Source organism: Haemaphysalis longicornis, unplaced genomic scaffold (genome assembly GCF_048455015.1).
Source record: "Haemaphysalis longicornis isolate Haplotype H1 unplaced genomic scaffold, Haemaphysalis longicornis Haplotype H1 scaffold_5, whole genome shotgun sequence".
Taxonomy (NCBI): domain Eukaryota; kingdom Metazoa; phylum Arthropoda; class Arachnida; order Ixodida; family Ixodidae; genus Haemaphysalis; species Haemaphysalis longicornis.
In genome coordinates, this window is record NW_027526385.1 from 143,796,517 (window position 1) to 143,814,095 (window position 17,579).

Below are 17,579 nucleotides of genomic sequence, written 5' to 3' on the forward strand. Positions count from 1 at the left end.
CGGTGATGGTGTTGAACTTGGTATGTAGGCCATAAATGTTTTCTGCAACTCATGGCTAGCAAGCAGCGAACTGCACCGCGAAAGAGGGAAAAAAATGCCGCGAGTAGAAGAAAGTTTTGTTAACATCTCTCCGCAATCAATGTGTCTTCTAAGAATCTTGGTATGAAAAAATGTCTTTTGATAGCGCTACAATTACTTGTAAAATGGTCACACCTAATTGACAAGAACTAAAAAAACATATTTTATTTGACGAACTATGGACTTTGAAAACTTGCGCAGCTGTATTCCCACCAAGGAAAGCTTGTTTTTCCAAAACACATATAGAAATCTAAAAACGTTCCGCTTCCACATCATAAAACACCACCATAACATCAGAAGAGAAATACGTTGGAGAGAGTTATTCGCAAGTTAACCAAAATGCGGGCATTCAATTAGCACAGTGCACAGAACGAAGTACGACCACCATGGCGACCCATTAGAAAATCTTGTTAGCTGCGGAATTGTCCTGCAGCTGTGCATTCCAGTAACAAGTCATGTGGCATCGAAAGGGATGGGACAGAGAGCGGATGCTTAATCGCTGCTGTTCAATCTTCTCTTGTTATTGCTAGCAATATTTGCTAAAAATTGCCGCTGTAATGTGTTGAACGGGTATTTCAACAATAGTTTCCTTTCGTTGAACCAAACTTATTCTTTTATTTGTGGTCATTTAATAAACAAGCACGAACTCATCTATTTTGATATTTTATTAGGAACACAATGTCCAGTCAAATTCACACCTGTTGAGCACAAATTTGTGCACAAAAAAAAACGTTTTGAAGTCAGAGCACCCCTTAACACTTCTTTTCCGTGAATTTACAAACGCATGCTGGCGACGGATTTCAGCTCTCCCTTTCCACAACTGCTATCTAAATAGTAAAAAAAAATTGCGCCCTGTATTTTGAGTTACATAAATTATGTATTGCCTGCCTGCCCTTGTCATTCGCTAGGAAACTTCACTTCCGCAGACGACGTTGGCGTGGTCGCTTCCCGTTTGTGCGTAAAGATGGTACAAACTAAAGGCAGCAAGTTATACGCCTCTTTCAGAGCCTAGGTGAGAGTTTTACGCACCCAAACCCAAGATACGCCCGCCTTAGATGCCGTTCTGGGTGGTTCAGCCACGGCGAAGTAGAATGTACACGTATCCGGCTCACTTAAGCTTAAACACTGTCGCTGATTCCTGACGTTTAAAGTTTGGACTGGCAGTGAGTTTTGTGAACGCAAAGCATTTTTAGCTTCTTTCCCGTTTTTTAGGGCGCAGATGCTGGTTTCGGTGTTCTTGCCTGGTGTGCCCCCGTGATTTATCTCCCATCGTGCCTATGGTGTTCGTATCGCGTCTGCGCAGCCGAAAAGGCGATGCGCCATGAAGAGTGTGGTAAGTGCACCCAGAATTACGCCCGTGATTAGGTTCCGTTTCCCATCGGCCAGCCTGAGGACAGAATGAAAAGAAAGCTCACTCCGAAGCGCTAGAGTAGCACGTGCACTTCGCTTGAAGCGTGTGGCATCTTCGCCGCGATATTTTAGGCGTTGAACATTTCGTATTACGTCCCGTACTTGTCAAAGCACTTTCCACTGCTCTCCACTCTAAAAAATCAGCAATTATGCCAATCAAGGTTAGGTTAGGTATAACTTTATTGATGCCTGCAAAACGACGGTTTTTACGCGCCGCAACGCGAGCCTTGGTTGAAACAAACTTGAAGAGATTTCTCTAAATTATTTTTTACGCCGAGCAAGAAGAGAATTTAGGAAAACCCCGTCCCCAATTTTATTTCTATCAATGTATGCAACGATGAAAGGTTAGGGTAGCGTCAGCTCCAACCAAATCGTGGGATCCGCCTTTGTTTCTTTACGCGTAGATGCTGCTGTTTCCAGAATGCACGTCCGCCTAATGGAGGACGGGTCAGATGCCGTTAATCAGACTTGCCATATGTCGTATGATTTATGCTTCCCCTCAGCAACCACATACAATTATTTTTTACCTCTGCTTCCAGAAACGCTTCCTTGCTCACAAGTAGCTTGATAACACATCGAAAAGGGATTGTCCTTCTTCTCTGAGAAATTCCCTAAGAAAGAACTTCCTTGCTAAAGATGCGAAATCTCCTGCATTATAGAGTTGTGTCCGCATATCACAACGAAGAAAGTGCCACCAGTTTTGTCTTTTCCCTGGCAAATCTAAAAGCAACCGTTCCAGCCTAGAACACACGGTCACAGGAATTCTGGCACGTATCCAGCCCCAGAACTACGGCACTCAAATGATTAGATTAATTCTTCCGCTTGTACTGAATAAACTCGAATGTTGTAGCATAGAGACCACATCTTTATCATGTCTGCGTACGTACTTTCTTTACGGCTTTATTGCTGGATAGTTGGTTTATAACGTGCAGATTAACAAGTTTGCGAAAAGACGAGGACGACGTCTTGTCCTCTCTTTTCTTCGTCCTTGTCTTTTGCAAAAACGCATTCCTTCGTACTTCCTGTAGCCGCACGCCTTTACAATCACCAATTTCATTTTCCCTACTTCATCGTATGTTTGGAATGTCGTTTCTTTTGCGCAAGAGCGCATTTTAGTCCTTTGTACTCATCTAATTTCGTGTCTGGTGCTCCCATCACGCCACAGCCGATTTGTCCTTGAATAGTCTGGCAGTATTCCAAGTGTTCTATTGATGTCTGATGCCCTTAAGCAGTACTTTTAATGTTTTGATCATATTGTTCCTGACCTTGGTTTTGTATTTCCTCATGATTTACTTCTCTGGATGTCACTACCTTGAATACTGTCCGACTCCCATCCCAACGATTACGCTTTTGAAGTTGAATTGAGTGACCCCTGCTCCTAAATTATGTGTGTCTAGCGATAGTTTCTACTTTTTAGATCACGGCTTTTTGGCAGCCGTCTGTAGGCTGCGCAGCGTTGTGGACGTAACCGAGCCAACGACGCAAATACCGACGAGTAAGAGAAAAAAATTAGCAGTGGCTTTTGTCGGCTATGACAGGGTATACGTAGCGTGAGCTAAGTATCAGCTCATCATCTTTAGGTATGCTCCATGTGTAGGATTAGCTTGATTATCACGCTTACTGCTGTTTCAAGAATACACACAGGGCGTAGGCATCGTGTGACACGTATATTTATCAAGCTGCTCCGGCGCAGCGTCACCAATCGCCTTCGAGCTCAGCTGGTTCCACAGGCACACGCCGGTGTTGCTGCGACGCCCGAGCCATCGTTTCCACACCCGGTCACCCCTCGCATGATCATCAGATGACTGGGCCGCCTCGTGCGGAACGGAGGTCGGCGAAGACGCTGCGCGCGTGTGGTGTGTGAGAGACACCGGGCAGCGTTCTGTGCGACGTGTGACGTCAGTGCTGCACGCGCATGAGCAGCACGGCTCTCTGGGATCCACGTGAAACTGCTCAACCTCGGCCAGTGTAGCGCATTCTACAAAAGCGAACGATGAAAAAAAGCAAAGGAGGAGAGTGTCGCGAAATTGGAAGAGGAGGGCGCTTCACCGTGGCGATGCGAGCCAGTGCTCTCCGAAAGTGTGCCGCGGGGGAGCGGAGGAAGCAGAATGCCGGTCCCGCACGAGGCGCTGGACAGTGCTACCCTTGGCGAAAACGTGAGGTGGGCGAGCACGTGACGACGGTGTGCGTTCCCTGCCAACACGTGGGTCACGGTCCCTTCCTGAGACGCACTTTGCGGCGTCGACGCAGAGGCTCGTCCATCGCTGCCGTCGAGAGAACCCACGAGTGAGTGCTGCCTTAGCGTACTGCTTCTAGGGAGTATCCTAATACTCTTCGTTATTTTGAAAGGAGTTTTCTCTCTCCCCTTGTTTTCATTTCTTTCTTTATTTGTTTTTGCTTTCTCGCTGCACACTGCTGCTGCCTTTGTGTATGGGTCTTGGGGCTTGTCAAGCTGCCTAGAAATGCTTTTTTACCGACAAATCAGCCGCGAAATTATACATATATGCCTATAGAAAAAAAAAACGATTTCAATTTCAATTTTAGGATTTCATGAAACTTTTAGTGCGGGGCACTTTAGGGGCCCCGCTTGTCGTCTTAGCTCGTTCCGGGCAAGGGTGTCAAGATAGCGTAGTAACGCAGCGTCACGCACCCGAACAGAGGCCTGCTTCCCCTGGTCGGGATGGAAAGTGGGTCCCTCGTGTTACGAAGCCAGTGGCCATCGTATTGCGACGCACGGGCACACGTTACTAATAGGCAGAATGTTGGGGCCTATTTTTGCGCTACGCCGTTGCACGGAGGCAGCCGTTGCTAGGTCACAAGCAAGTACACCATAATATAGAATGGTGAAAAAGACATGAATAAACGCGATAATTTCCCCGAATTGGAGAAAACTAAATCTAAGGTATGTTTGTAATTTTCACGGTCTGTGGTGCCCTCTGTTGACGGCTTTCGGTATCAACGCCGAACTGATACATAACTAGTCCAGAGAGGGCGCCACAACCTATTTTCTGAATCGTTACTACGCACACGACAGTTGTTACTATTGCTCGCTCCTGCTTCCCTATCTCTAAGGTACTTACTATTTCTTCGTTTCTGTCAATTTTTTCCATTTATTTGAACCTTACTTTGTTTTCCTCTGCATATGTTTAGGCATTGTTACGTCATCTCCATGTTTCGTATTCCTTTTATTACACATCGGGTTGTTTTCTTCGCTAAATTCGGAAACTCACAATGCAGTCTCGCTTGAGTTTTGCCGCCACTTGGTTATGGCAATGTGAAGTTGCCATAACGCCAAACAGGCCACCGGGAACGTGCTCAAGGTATTTATGAATAATATATATTTGCCTGCGCGAACATACGCTTACGCAGCGCTCCGTTCTTTAGATTTTGGAGGACAATTGGGACATCAGCACCGCCCTCTTAATTGAGTCAGGGCTACTACTATAAAAATACCTTAGTGAAATAGCTCCGCAACGTGCCGTGTCGCTGTGTTGATGTTATACATCGTTCTTGCGCTATCCGCCGGCGCACAGTAAATCTTCCCGAACTGTTGTGCAAAAGCAAGCGATCATGGTATTAGAAGCCTTTCGATTCTTGGAGGTGTTAAAGTACATCTTGGCTTTTCAAAGATGTTGGTATTCCTTTTGGGAAGTAAAGTCTTTGATCTGTCTCTCGGAAGCATGATCTTACATTTTGGTGAGCCTGTCAGGTTGGTTACTGCTGCCACCCATGACCCGTATACCTAGCGATGACCCATCACGTATGCGCAGTGACCCATGAGATGGAGTGGTGTGAATATGGGCAGGGGACAAGATATGAATAAGAAAAGCGGTTGTATACGGGAATACGTATATAGAAGGGAAAATAAAATCAAGTAGGATTGGGGGACAGAGAACGTGGAAGAAAATAGGGTAGGTACAGAGAGTGAGGAGTATGACGTGGGCAGAGCGCTGGGAAGATTCAGGTGCAAACTCTGGGCAAGAAAGGCGGAAGAGTATAGGGAGCGGGAGGCCGTTGTACGGCATTACCGTTGCTTCAGCGAACAGCACCGCCCGTGGCAAACAGCTCGTCAGTGGACTGCCGGTGGCTGTCAGCGCAGCGTAGTTGTGCATGGCTTTCTCACGTTCTGCTGCAGTGCGGTTTGCAAAGCACAGGTAACCAGAACAATTTTTTTCAGACCCGTAAATCTGGATCGTCGCGGTGACCTCCACTAGGCACGCCCATACTCAGTAATTACATAGCAGACGGCACTCAATGAGCCAAGATGGAAGTCAAGAAGGATATCAAAGTCCGTTCCTTCGCGAAAATCTTACATGCCTGCATGCAGTATGGCGTATTGAGGAATATATTGCAGCTAAATGATCGGACAAAGCCTCTGTGTGCAGCCGATGGAGGATTGCTGCGGCGCTGGCCTTTGGCGGTTGATGACCAAACGCCGTCGAGCACAAGCGAAAGGCAAAGTTTGGAGATGCATTCTCCGATTTACCTCGAAACAGTAAGTGTGGCGGACGACGCCTCCGTACCTTTAATAGTTACGGCAGAAATTTGTTCAATTTTACTTAAATGCGCCTACTGCAACCATCGGGAATCGTGTACACAACAAATACTGCATGACAGTAGAAGGTGATTGCTTGTCGCGGAAAAGCATTGTGTTACAATGTTTACAATGGCTGGGGGCTGGTTGGCTAATGGTTTTTCACAAATCAATTTCTGCGTGCCCGAAGGATGAGAGACAGGAGGGTGCCAAAAACCTGCCCTCAGTTGAACAGCTGAATGCTGCGGTTGTTTCAAGCTGCAACCTAGCCTGAAAAACCGTTCACTCTTTTGTCTAACGTCGATGATGCTTTATCGTAAAGTTTTCTTTTGTGCATTTTATTGGTTGCCTTCTGGGTATAAATTCTGACTAGTTGAGCTTTGAATTTGACACGTATCGATCGCAGCATCTTTGACTTTGACCCTTTCCCATTCTATTTCGCACAAAGAAAGCTTCACCTTCGACCATCGTCGTCGTTGAAAGGAGGGCTGGATGATTTTGCTGTTTAATTTCGCACTTCCAAGCATTTGTCTCGAAATCCTAACTGCTTGCAGCTTGTCAGAAGTGTGTGTGATCGAGGACTCGGGATGATGCACCTGTATTGGAGGCAAGTAGTCGCGTGTTTTTGACTGCTTCACAAGGCATTACACTATTTTTATAGGTACTCGAAAAATAATAATTAAGCATCAAAAACACAGGGTGACGTTAACACTGCGATTTTTTAACTATCAGTACCAGCCTTTCTTCACCGCAGGTGGCAAAATGGGAAGGGGTGCGGATAGTTTGCAGCTTGGGCTGTTGCGTAGTTGAATAACTTAGGCTCTTCATAAAATGACCTCCACAAACGTGGGAGTTCCGCTTCGGCTCGCAGGCTCCCATGCTTGCTGTCGCAGTGTCGCTGACGCTGACAAAACCGAAGTCACTAAACTCACGAGAACAGAAAGAAAGTGTTAACTGCCACGAGGTTTCTACGGCCACGCGGTAATCGATCTCGTAGTTGCCTTTTTCTTCAAACACACGTATCGAGCTATCCCAGCGTTAAGGCTGGCGTGGAAAACGTAGCCATTGAAACCAACGACGTTTATTCATATTCAGATGATTTTAAGCAGACAAAAAAGCGGTCGCACATTTTCGGCATCTTCTGTGGAACTGGACCTGCATTAAAAGTTCTTGGTGCTTATCTTTACTAGAGTATGCATTCCAAACTGCGCACTGTACTATTGCTTCTAAACTCTCCAGTACAATACGCACACTGTGAGTTCTTCCCGGGAAACACTAAATTGCTTACTTGCGACCTCTCCTCAGTCTCCGATCAGCTGCTCATTTTGGTTTGAGCAAACACAAGCCACCCGAGCCATGCAAAGGTGCATCACAACAAGAAAGGGTATGTGTAAATTTTCATCTTTCCCTCCGGCTTTCTTGCCTCGCGATGACCACGATTGGTATAGTTTTGACCACCTATGAGTGATGGTGTACTCCAGGCGTATAAACCCATTCTCGTCACTCGTTATGGCGGTGGTTCAAAAGGAAATGATTCGGGTATCCTTTGGGTACCCTTAATCCTGTAGGGAAAGCATATGCTACACGAAATAAGGTCACGTGGAAACGACGTTGCCCCACGTACTAACTACGGTCGCAAAACCTTAAGGGAGGTTATACAAAGTCCCTTCACTCGTTAGAGACTACTATGTCCACAGGTAATCTTTGATTAATTTTGTGTACTAAGCTTTCTTTCTCAATATCAGTCTATTATTTGGTTCTTTTACTTCCTTTGGGTGCATTATGTATGCTGTCACAGCCCGCAAAATATGGTAACACATTTCTTAGACCAACATAGGCTATCAGAGGCTGTTTCGATAACATTTTTATGCCATTAAAACAAAGGATCATGGCCTTGTCAAGTCTAAAAAAATGCTTTATACCTGCAACCTCACATGACCGCTTTTTCTGTGTGAGGCGCCGAATAAACGCGAACTAGGAATTACACTGAATTAACAAAACTCATTCGGTTTTCAGTCCAACGGGCTTTCTCGTGAGAGGTTCCTCGGTTGTCGTCTGAGTCTGAACTCTGACTTGTAGACGGTTCACACTTGGAATAGTTGAGCTTTGTCTTGGATTCGCGCGCAGTTTGGACTCTTAATCGCAGGGGTCTGGCTTTGACCCTTTGCCTTATGATTTTCCACGATCAAAGCTTCAAGTTCAACCACCGTGTTGTTAGGCGGAGCGGTGCAGGATCTTATGCTTAAATTTGCATCTCCATGCACCAGTCTCTAAATACAAATTGATTTGATCGTTTTAGAATGGCGCAATCGACTAGACTTCGGTCTCCGAATGCGAGGGATCCTGGTTTTCATCCGACCATTTGAGGCGTTTTTTCTCCATTGAGGCGCTCATGTGATCATCATCATCGTACGAGAAAGTTGGCTTTCCGGCAGCGTGCTTTGTGGCACTCCCGAGCTCCATCATTTTAAAACTGTGCTTTAACACTAGGCAATGCTTGGTAACTTAGGATTCAGGCCATGGCAAAGCTCTGCGTACTGCATAAACTGCGCGTAGGCAAAAAACTTTCCAACCACCGCCGTTTACGTTGTCCCGTGCCTTTTACCTGGAAAAATACAAAACAAAAATGACAGCGAGGGCCACCATAAACGTAGGTGATTAGAATACCGATCTCTAACTAGAGTTAGTTATGATATACAACACCCGACGCATGCCTTTCCATGCAAGCCGTGCGAGAAATGAAAAGGCAAACCAGGCGTCGCCCTCACAAGGTATTGATGGAGACGCCATACTGGGTCTTGGAGGCTGACCGAGCCACGTCTAGCAGGTCTCGCAGCGTCCCTCCTGGTGGTCTGGTGAGTACCGTGTGTTTGATAACAGTGGGGTGGTACAGGGAGTCGAAGAACGTGAAGTCGCACAGGCCGTCGGGAGGCGGATTCTTAAAGTCCCTCTCCGCCGAAACGGTGCACAGCATTGAGTAGATCTTTGGTGGATTTGAAATGACGTCTGGGCAAAGGAAGGATTGAAAAAGGGTAAGTGAACTGTTTGAATTTGCAATGTAAACAGTGACGTTGAGCACTGCATGTTTCTCTCTGTTGAGCTGTGACGGGCTGTAAAGCTTGAACTTCGACTCATTTACGTGACGCTACAAATGATAGTTTACTAAAGGTGATTTTAACCATCGTCCAGTAAGTGGAGGGAAATGAATGTAATAGAACTGTTAATTTTATCAAAATGGTATTTGAGAGTGGGGTGCTTTAAAGAAGGAACCTACTGATACGTGGCAGGACACGCGAGAGGGTATATTTACAATATTTACAGAAGAAGATGCACCGCATCAGTAGGCACCGGCACAGCTGTAATCGGCCTTCAAAAAGTATGCCTCTGTCCACTCGTTTCCTTGGCTCGCGCAGTTCGTCCTGTCTGTGGGCATTGACCATTAACACCGTTGCACTATAAATTCATGCTTTGGAAGATAAGTTGCGCTTGCTGTGAACACAGAAATGGGCACAGGAAAAAATGTAGACTTTCACGAGACGATGGCGCGCTAACAACTGATTTATTCGCAACGACACAAAAAGATATATATAGAACCACACAGAACGCGACACCAAATTCTAGATAGATGGGGAGGGGAATTCAGATGGGTGAAATATACAGATAAAAAGATAGCGGTGGTCGAAGCCGGTCTATCTCCAATTTGGTGTTGCATTCTGTGTTGTTCTGTGTGTGTGTGTGTGTGTGTGTGTGTGTGTGTGTGTGTGTGTGTGTGTGTGTGTGTGTGTGTGTGTGTGTGTGTGTGTGTGTGTGTGTGTGTGTGTGTGTGTGTGTGTGTGTGTGTGTGTGTGTGTGTGTGTGTGTGTGTGTGTGTGTGTGTGTGTGTGTGTGTGTGTGTGTGTGTGTGTGTGTGTGTGTGTGTGTGTGTGTGTGTGTGTGTGTGTGTGTGTGTGTGTGTGTGTGTGTGTGTGTGTGTGTGTGTGTGTGTGTGTGTGTGTGTGTGTGTGTGTGTGTGTGTGTGTGTGTGTGTGTGTGTGTGTGTGTGTGTGTGTGTGTGTGTGTGTGTGTGTGTGTGTGTGTGTGTGTGTGTGTGTGTGTGTGTGTGTGTGTGTGTGTGTGTGTGTGTGTGTGTGTGTGTGTGTGTGTGTGTGTGTGTGTGTGTGTGTGTGTGTGTGTGTGTGTGTGTGTGTGTGTGTGTGTGTGTGTGTGTGTGTGTGTGTGTGTGTGTGTGTGTGTGTGTGTGTGTGTGTGTGTGTGTGTGTGTGTGTGTGTGTGTGTGTGTGTGTGTGTGTGTGTGTGTGTGTGTGTGTGTGTGTGTGTGTGTGTGTGTGTGTGTGTGTGTGTGTGTGTGTGTGTGTGTGTGTGTGTGTGTGTGTGTGTGTGTGTGTGTGTGTGTGTGTGTGTGTGTGTGTGTGTGTGTGTGTGTGTGTGTGTGTGTGTGTGTGTGTGTGTGTGTGTGTGTGTGTGTGTGTGTGTGTGTGTGTGTGTGTGTGTGTGTGTGTGTGTGTGTGTGTGTGTGTGTGTGTGTGTGTGTGTGTGTGTGTGTGTGTGTGTGTGTGTGTGTGTGTGTGTGTGTGTGTGTGTGTGTGTGTGTGTGTGTGTGTGTGTGTGTGTGTGTGTGTGTGTGTGTGTGTGTGTGTGTGTGTGTGTGTGTGTGTGTGTGTGTGTGTGTGTGTGTGTGTGTGTGTGTGTGTGTGTGTGTGTGTGTGTGTGTGTGTGTGTGTGTGTGTGTGTGTGTGTGTGTGTGTGTGTGTGTGTGTGTGTGTGTGTGTGTGTGTGTGTGTGTGTGTGTGTGTGTGTGTGTGTGTGTGTGTGTGTGTGTGTGTGTGTGTGTGTGTGTGTGTGTGTGTGTGTGTGTGTGTGTGTGTGTGTGTGTGTGTGTGTGTGTGTGTGTGTGTGTGTGTGTGTGTGTGTGTGTGTGTGTGTGTGTGTGTGTGTGTGTGTGTGTGTGTGTGTGTGTGTGTGTGTGTGTGTGTGTGTGTGTGTGTGTGTGTGTGTGTGTGTGTGTGTGTGTGTGTGTGTGTGTGTGTGTGTGTGTGTGTGTGTGTGTGTGTGTGTGTGTGTGTGTGTGTGTGTGTGTGTGTGTGTGTGTGTGTGTGTGTGTGTGTGTGTGTGTGTGTGTGTGTGTGTGTGTGTGTGTGTGTGTGTGTGTGTGTGTGTGTGTGTGTGTGTGTGTGTGTGTGTGTGTGTGTGTGTGTGTGTGTGTGTGTGTGTGTGTGTGTGTGTGTGTGTGTGTGTGTGTGTGTGTGTGTGTGTGTGTGTGTGTGTGTGTGTGTGTGTGTGTGTGTGTGTGTGTGTGTGTGTGTGTGTGTGTGTGTGTGTGTGTGTGTGTGTGTGTGTGTGTGTGTGTGTGTGTGTGTGTGTGTGTGTGTGTGTGTGTGTGTGTGTGTGTGTGTGTGTGTGTGTGTGTGTGTGTGTGTGTGTGTGTGTGTGTGTGTGTGTGTGTGTGTGTGTGTGTGTGTGTGTGTGTGTGTGTGTGTGTGTGTGTGTGTGTGTGTGTGTGTGTGTGTGTGTGTGTGTGTGTGTGTGTGTGTGTGTGTGTGTGTGTGTGTGTGTGTGTGTGTGTGTGTGTGTGTGTGTGTGTGTGTGTGTGTGTGTGTGTGTGTGTGTGTGTGTGTGTGTGTGTGTGTGTGTGTGTGTGTGTGTGTGTGTGTGTGTGTGTGTGTGTGTGTGTGTGTGTGTGTGTGTGTGTGTGTGTGTGTGTGTGTGTGTGTGTGTGTGGTGTGTGTGTGTGTGTGTGTGTGTGTGTGTGTGTGTGTGTGTGTGTGTGTGTGTGTGTGTGTGTGTGTGTGTGTGTGTGTGTGTGTGTGTGTGTGTGTGTGTGTGTGTGTGTGTGTGTGTGTGTGTGTGTGTGTGTGTGTGTGTGTGTGTGTGTGTGTGTGTGTGTGTGTGTGTGTGTGTGTGTGTGTGTGTGTGTGTGTGTGTGGTGTGTGTGTGTGTGTGTGTGTGTGTGTGTGTGTGTGTGTGTGTGTGTGTGTGTGTGTGTGTGTGTGTGTGTGTGTGTGTGTGTGTGTGTGTGTGTGTGTGTGTGTGTGTGTGTGTGTGTGTGTGTGTGTGTGTGTGTGTGTGTGTGTGTGTGTGTGTGTGGTGTGTGTGTGTGTGTGTGTGTGTGTGTGTGTGTGTGTGTGTGTGTGTGTGTGTGTGTGTGTGTGTGTGTGTGTGTGTGTGTGTGTGTGTGTGTGTGTGTGTGTGTGTGTGTGTGTGTGTGTGTGTGTGTGTGTGTGTGTGTGTGTGTGTGTGTGTGTGTGTGTGTGTGTGTGTGTGTGTGTGTGTGTGTGTGTGTCGTTCCAAATAAACCAGTTGTTATTGCGCTGTCTTCTCGTAGAAGTTTACGTTTTTTTCAGTGCCCGTTTCTGGGTCTACGGCAAGCGCAACTTATCTTCAAAAGCATGTTGCACCAACTAGCCCAGCATCAAGCTTTACTGAGCTATGGATTCATCTCATCCCATGAATTCCCACTCGTGTCCGGGGTAGTATTATTAAAAAAATGTTTTTATGTATTGTAGGCAATCACGTAAGTTACACATTGATTCTAATGCGGAAATATAGTGAACGAAGTAATTGATACGTTTACATGACGATGAATGAGAAAGAATGTTGTAGCGGCATACGTTACAAATTCATTGTGAAAATACATGACGCGTACTGGGCTGACTCGAGGTAAAAACGAAGTTGGAGATATAGCAAAGTAATCGAATTTGTTAATCATGCTTTCTTGCATAAGATAAATTTAGCATGACCGCGAACCGAAGAGAAAAAAATTGCTGCACAGGAAAATTTTGTAACAAGCAAGAAAGCCGGTCGAAGCAACAAGGGCGTCTTTGAATGGCAGATTTCAAAAATTGACGTCGCTGACGATTAGTACATGCCCTATTGCGTATTTGAGCCCAGTGTGAACTGCACCGCTCTCGTCGATGGCGCACAGCTGCTCTTTCAGTGTCCGCGCCCACCTGGATTTTGGCGTTGGCGCGAGGTGGTTCTTTCCGGGGCAGCACTTTCTTCGTGTAAGGAAGTGGTTGCGTCATGGGCGAACACAGGACGCACAGGCTACTCTGGTGTTACCCTCCTCGCACTTTCGCTGTTCTCTCCTCCCCCACTTTACTCCTCGCTCTATCCTCGGTGTCGTCCTCGTTCTCCCGATTACAACGAGTACAGGTGCGAGGGACGAGGCCGAACCACAGGAGCGGGTTCTTAAGCGCTGTGTCCCAAAGGAAGGATAACAGGGAAGATTATGGCAAAGAGACTGAAGGAACGGACAATACGGGCAATACATTCAAGCAATTTTATGCCTCAATTTCTCTAGTGTAGTGGGAGTTGATGTGCACTTACTGAAAATCGCTGGCAGGTACTGCAAATATTATTAGGTTGTATATACAGGGTGTCCCAGCTATCATGCACCACGATTTAAAATAATGTGGCTGATCCTTCTTCCACAGGAACCAGTAAAACAGGAGTGTGAAATGTGCCTTCATGGGAGCATTTTGAATGTTTATTGTGCATCGATGCGAACTTGCACATAGCTACTTGTATTTCATCGGTGTGGCACCGTTAGACGCATAAACATTAAACACTGGATTGCACGTGCTTTAGCTTTGCGTAGATTAGACTGAAGGCTGCATGCGCTAGCAAACCATGCGAATGAAACCGAATGGGTTGACAGCGAATCGTTTGGTGCAATTACAGTACGCCAAGGCGAAAGGAGCATGATTTGCGGGTCCGCAGCAGTCTTGTGGGTGTGCTCTTCGAGCGACGTCATCCTGGCGGGTAGCTTAGGCAAAGTTGCGACCACATTGGTCCTGCACCGTGGCGTGTATGCTAGACGCTTGCGTTGCGAGGAAGTCAGCTTGTGGAACGAGAAGGCGCCGTTCCACAAGCGGAGCGGCGATTCACATAGGAGGAGGACGGATAAACAGAGCAGCTTCTGCTGCCACACGCTGCCCTATCGCGGCGCAAAACTATCGGCGCTCACCAGCGTCATGACACACTACATCGCTTCGCCTCACCTACACCGCAGCACCATCTGATTGGACAAGTTACACGGAAGAACATTAGGCGCGATCGTACAGCTATACGGGCATGACGTCATCGCACAGTTGTTAGAGTGTTTAATACCTTCCGTTGTGGGCAGATTGATCGTGAGCTCGACACCTAGCGCCACCGCTGCAACGAAACTTTTTCTGGCGATGGCATTTCTTTGACGGCATTTCCGTGACCGATACGACGTCAGTGAGTTTTGGGTATCCCGGCCTAAAATACTTTCGTTTTAAAAGAGGAATGGCGTTACTCAAAGAAAGGCTGGTGCATAATGTTTCGATTCCTGTGAAGAACCGGAGAGTAATTGTTTCGTTACTGGGACCTAATTAATTGTTAACTACGTAACCCGAGAAGTGCTCTTGTAATTAAAAAAAAGGCAATGAGGCACTTGTAGGTACCTACGAGAGGCATCTAACTACGGTATTTTCAGCGCCTAATTGCCTACCCATTTACTGTGACAGATAAAAAAAAACGCCCCGAAATATAAAATACAACGTGACGGCACTCTCGCCCACCTCGTCAAGCAATGGCTTGGAACAGGCTGCTTCTGAGTTAGCCAGATTGAAATGAAGAAAAGAAAACAAGAAGAAATCTGGATGGAGTTTGGGTTTTATCTGTCACACGGGCCCCACAATAATTGTTGTTGCTTCTCCTTCCTTGCATGCCATTAACAAAGTGATAGGCGGTCTTTTTGGGCGGGTTACACGTGAAGAAGTTGCTTTCAATCAGCTAATTATGGGGCGCTGCTTTACTAGGCAGGCGGGAGCGCCGTGACGTGGTATTTTATATATTTCCAAGGATTCTTTATCAGACAGAATAAAGGAATGAGCAGATAGTTTGTCGCCGAAAATCCTGAAATTACAGCCTCTCATGGGTAACTACAAGTGCCTCATGGACAACCTAACGATTAGGGGAGTACTGCTTGAGTTAGATAATTATTTACAATTAGTTAGGCCTCATTAACGAAAAGACTACTGTCCGGTACTTTACAGTACTGCAAACATTATGCACGAGGTTTTGTCCAAGTAACTCCTTTGCAGCTCTTTTAATTCTGGGTGCATTTAGCTGGGACACCCCGGATAACAAAAATATGCGCCCTCAGCTACCACGGAAAACCCGATGCATTGTCCGGTTCCTTGCATCATACATCTGTGTTTTTGTTCACTAAATAAAAAAAAAACAGCTTCTGATCCGGTCTTCCCTGTCAATGTGGAGCCTTTATTTATTTATTTATTTATTTATTTATTTATTAGTAATACCCTCAGGACCAATGGCATTATAGAGGGGAGTGGGTACATTCATAAGAATAACAAAAAAAAAGCAGCGAGAGAAATACATATCAAACAAACATCTTATACAAAATTAGGCAAAACAAAAAGAAACGCAGCAAGCAAGCTTAACTGTACACAACAAGCAAGAATTACACAATGTTGACTATGGCATTTTTGAAAAGCGTGTGATTTACAATGGTTGCTGTAGGAGAGGGAAGGCGATTCCGTTCTAATGACGTACGGGGAATAAACGACTGAGAAAAAGCGGTCGTTCGGGCTGATGCAATACCGACTTTGTGAGCATGATCAAGGCGAGAAGAAACGTACAATGGAGGCAAAATGAGTTCTTCATGCAGATGTTGGTGATAAAATATTTTGTGGAACAACGAAAGTCGGGAAATTTTACGTCGAACTGCTAGGGATTGAAGGTTAAGGGTAGATTTCATTGTTGTTACGCTGGCGGTTCGGTTATAGTTAGACAGGATGAAACCGGCAGAATTGTTTTGTACCATTTCAAGTGAGTTTATGAGATTGTTACAAGAAGGATCCCAAATACACGGGGCGTATGCTAATTTAGACCGAATGAGTATTTTGTACAACAGTAGTTTAAGGGAAGATGGTGCCTTAGCAAAATTACGCCTCAGGTAACCCAGCATGCGGTTTGCATTGTTAATAATATGTTCAATGTGAACGTTCCAGGTGAGGTTGCTTGTAATGTTAACACCGAGATATTTATAGGAAGAAACAGAGTCTAGGGCGATGCTATCAAGGTAGTAAACAGGTAATGGGTTATTTTTTCTAGATACACGCATAAATTTACACTTGCTAACATTGAGTTCCATGCGCCACTTTAAGCACCAAGCCGTTATAGAATTCAGGTCAGTTTGAAGGGTGGTAAGGTCATCGTCACAGATTATTTCTCGGAACACTACGCAATCGTCAGCAAATAAATTTATATTAGATGAGACGCACGACGTTAAATCATTAATATATATTAGGAAAAGCAGAGGGCCGAGAACAGAACCTTGTGGCACACCGGATTGAACGAAGGAATTATTAGAATTTTGGTTGTTAATCGAAACAAACTGCGAGCGAGTAGTTAGAAAAATCTCAAGCCATGCAAGAAGTTTCGGTTCAATATTAAGCTGACGTAACTTGTGTAGTAGTAGTTTATGGCACACCTTGTCAAATGCTTTTGAAAAGTCTAGATATATGCAATCAGCAGATGATGATCGATCAAGTATGGCATGAAGCTTATGCGTGAAAGATACTGTGTTTCACATGATATAACTTTTGCGAAAACCATGCTGTGATCGCGTAAAAAATGAATTTGATTCTAAGAAATTAACAAGGTGTGAAAAAAGAACATGTTCGAGTATTTTACAAGGGATGCTAGTAAGTGAAATGGGTCGGCAATTAAGCGGGGAGTTTTTGTTTCCTGATTTATGAATCGGAATCACCTTCCCCACCGTCCAGTCGGCAGGCAAACAACCATCGTTGTGTCTGCTGGTTGTGTCTGCTGGCTGAGTACGCCACCTATTTTGGAGCAAAGCAAATGGTGATTCGCAGAGTGTTTCCGTACCTATGTCTGGAGAGTTAGGTATGACTGTCCATAGAATTGTTTTGTTTAAGCCAACAAGGTAAAAGCTTTATGCATTTCACAACGCCGTACTTCCACACAGACTACAGATGTGCTGACTGGTGAAGGCACCGAGACTGTTTTAAAAATGGATGTGGCTTAGCTCGGCTAGGGGCAGCCGAAGCCCTGTTTGCCTACCGAACGATATGGTTAGTCGAACGTTCGTTAAGTCGAGCACTCAATATCATCGTTTCATTGTCGGCTTCAACCTCGAGGAACCCATGTTTGATTCTACCCAAGGGAAGCGTTGTGCTTTTGAAGCGCTTGATGTGCGTTTGCGTACCTTCATCATCGCTTACTGGAAGCCATTGTGTGGCGTTGGCTTTCCTGAAGTGCGGTATATGTAGCAACATTGATCGCCAAACAAGTGGACTTGGGCAGTCCATGCCGTCCGACAACATCACAGCCGGTGTAGCACCAGTGTAAAAGAGTGTCCACCGAGAGACGGGACGAGGAGAAGGCCATTGAAGGCCAACTGCACTCAACTTTCACCTCGGCCAAATATATTTTTAAAGTGTAGTACGTACCACCAAGTCAGAGTAGACACGAGGGGTAGCGTCGGAAAAAGCCTGGTTAAGAAGTGAGTGAGAAGCGTTTAGAAAAGCTCCACCGCAGA

General features: G+C 46.0%; 1 protein-coding gene across 2 annotated transcripts in view; it reads right to left on the minus strand.

Annotated features, from left to right (window-relative positions):
- LOC144139425 (uncharacterized) overlaps positions 1 to 17,579 on the minus strand; it is a 51,776-nt gene that overhangs the window by 30,009 nt on the left and 4,188 nt on the right. For both annotated transcript variants that reach the window (XM_077671758.1, XM_077671759.1), the window contains exon 4: positions 8,791 to 9,028. In XM_077671758.1, the coding sequence (XP_077527884.1) occupies positions 8,791 to 9,028 (238 nt within the window). The remainder of the gene's footprint in view (positions 1 to 8,790; positions 9,029 to 17,579) is intronic.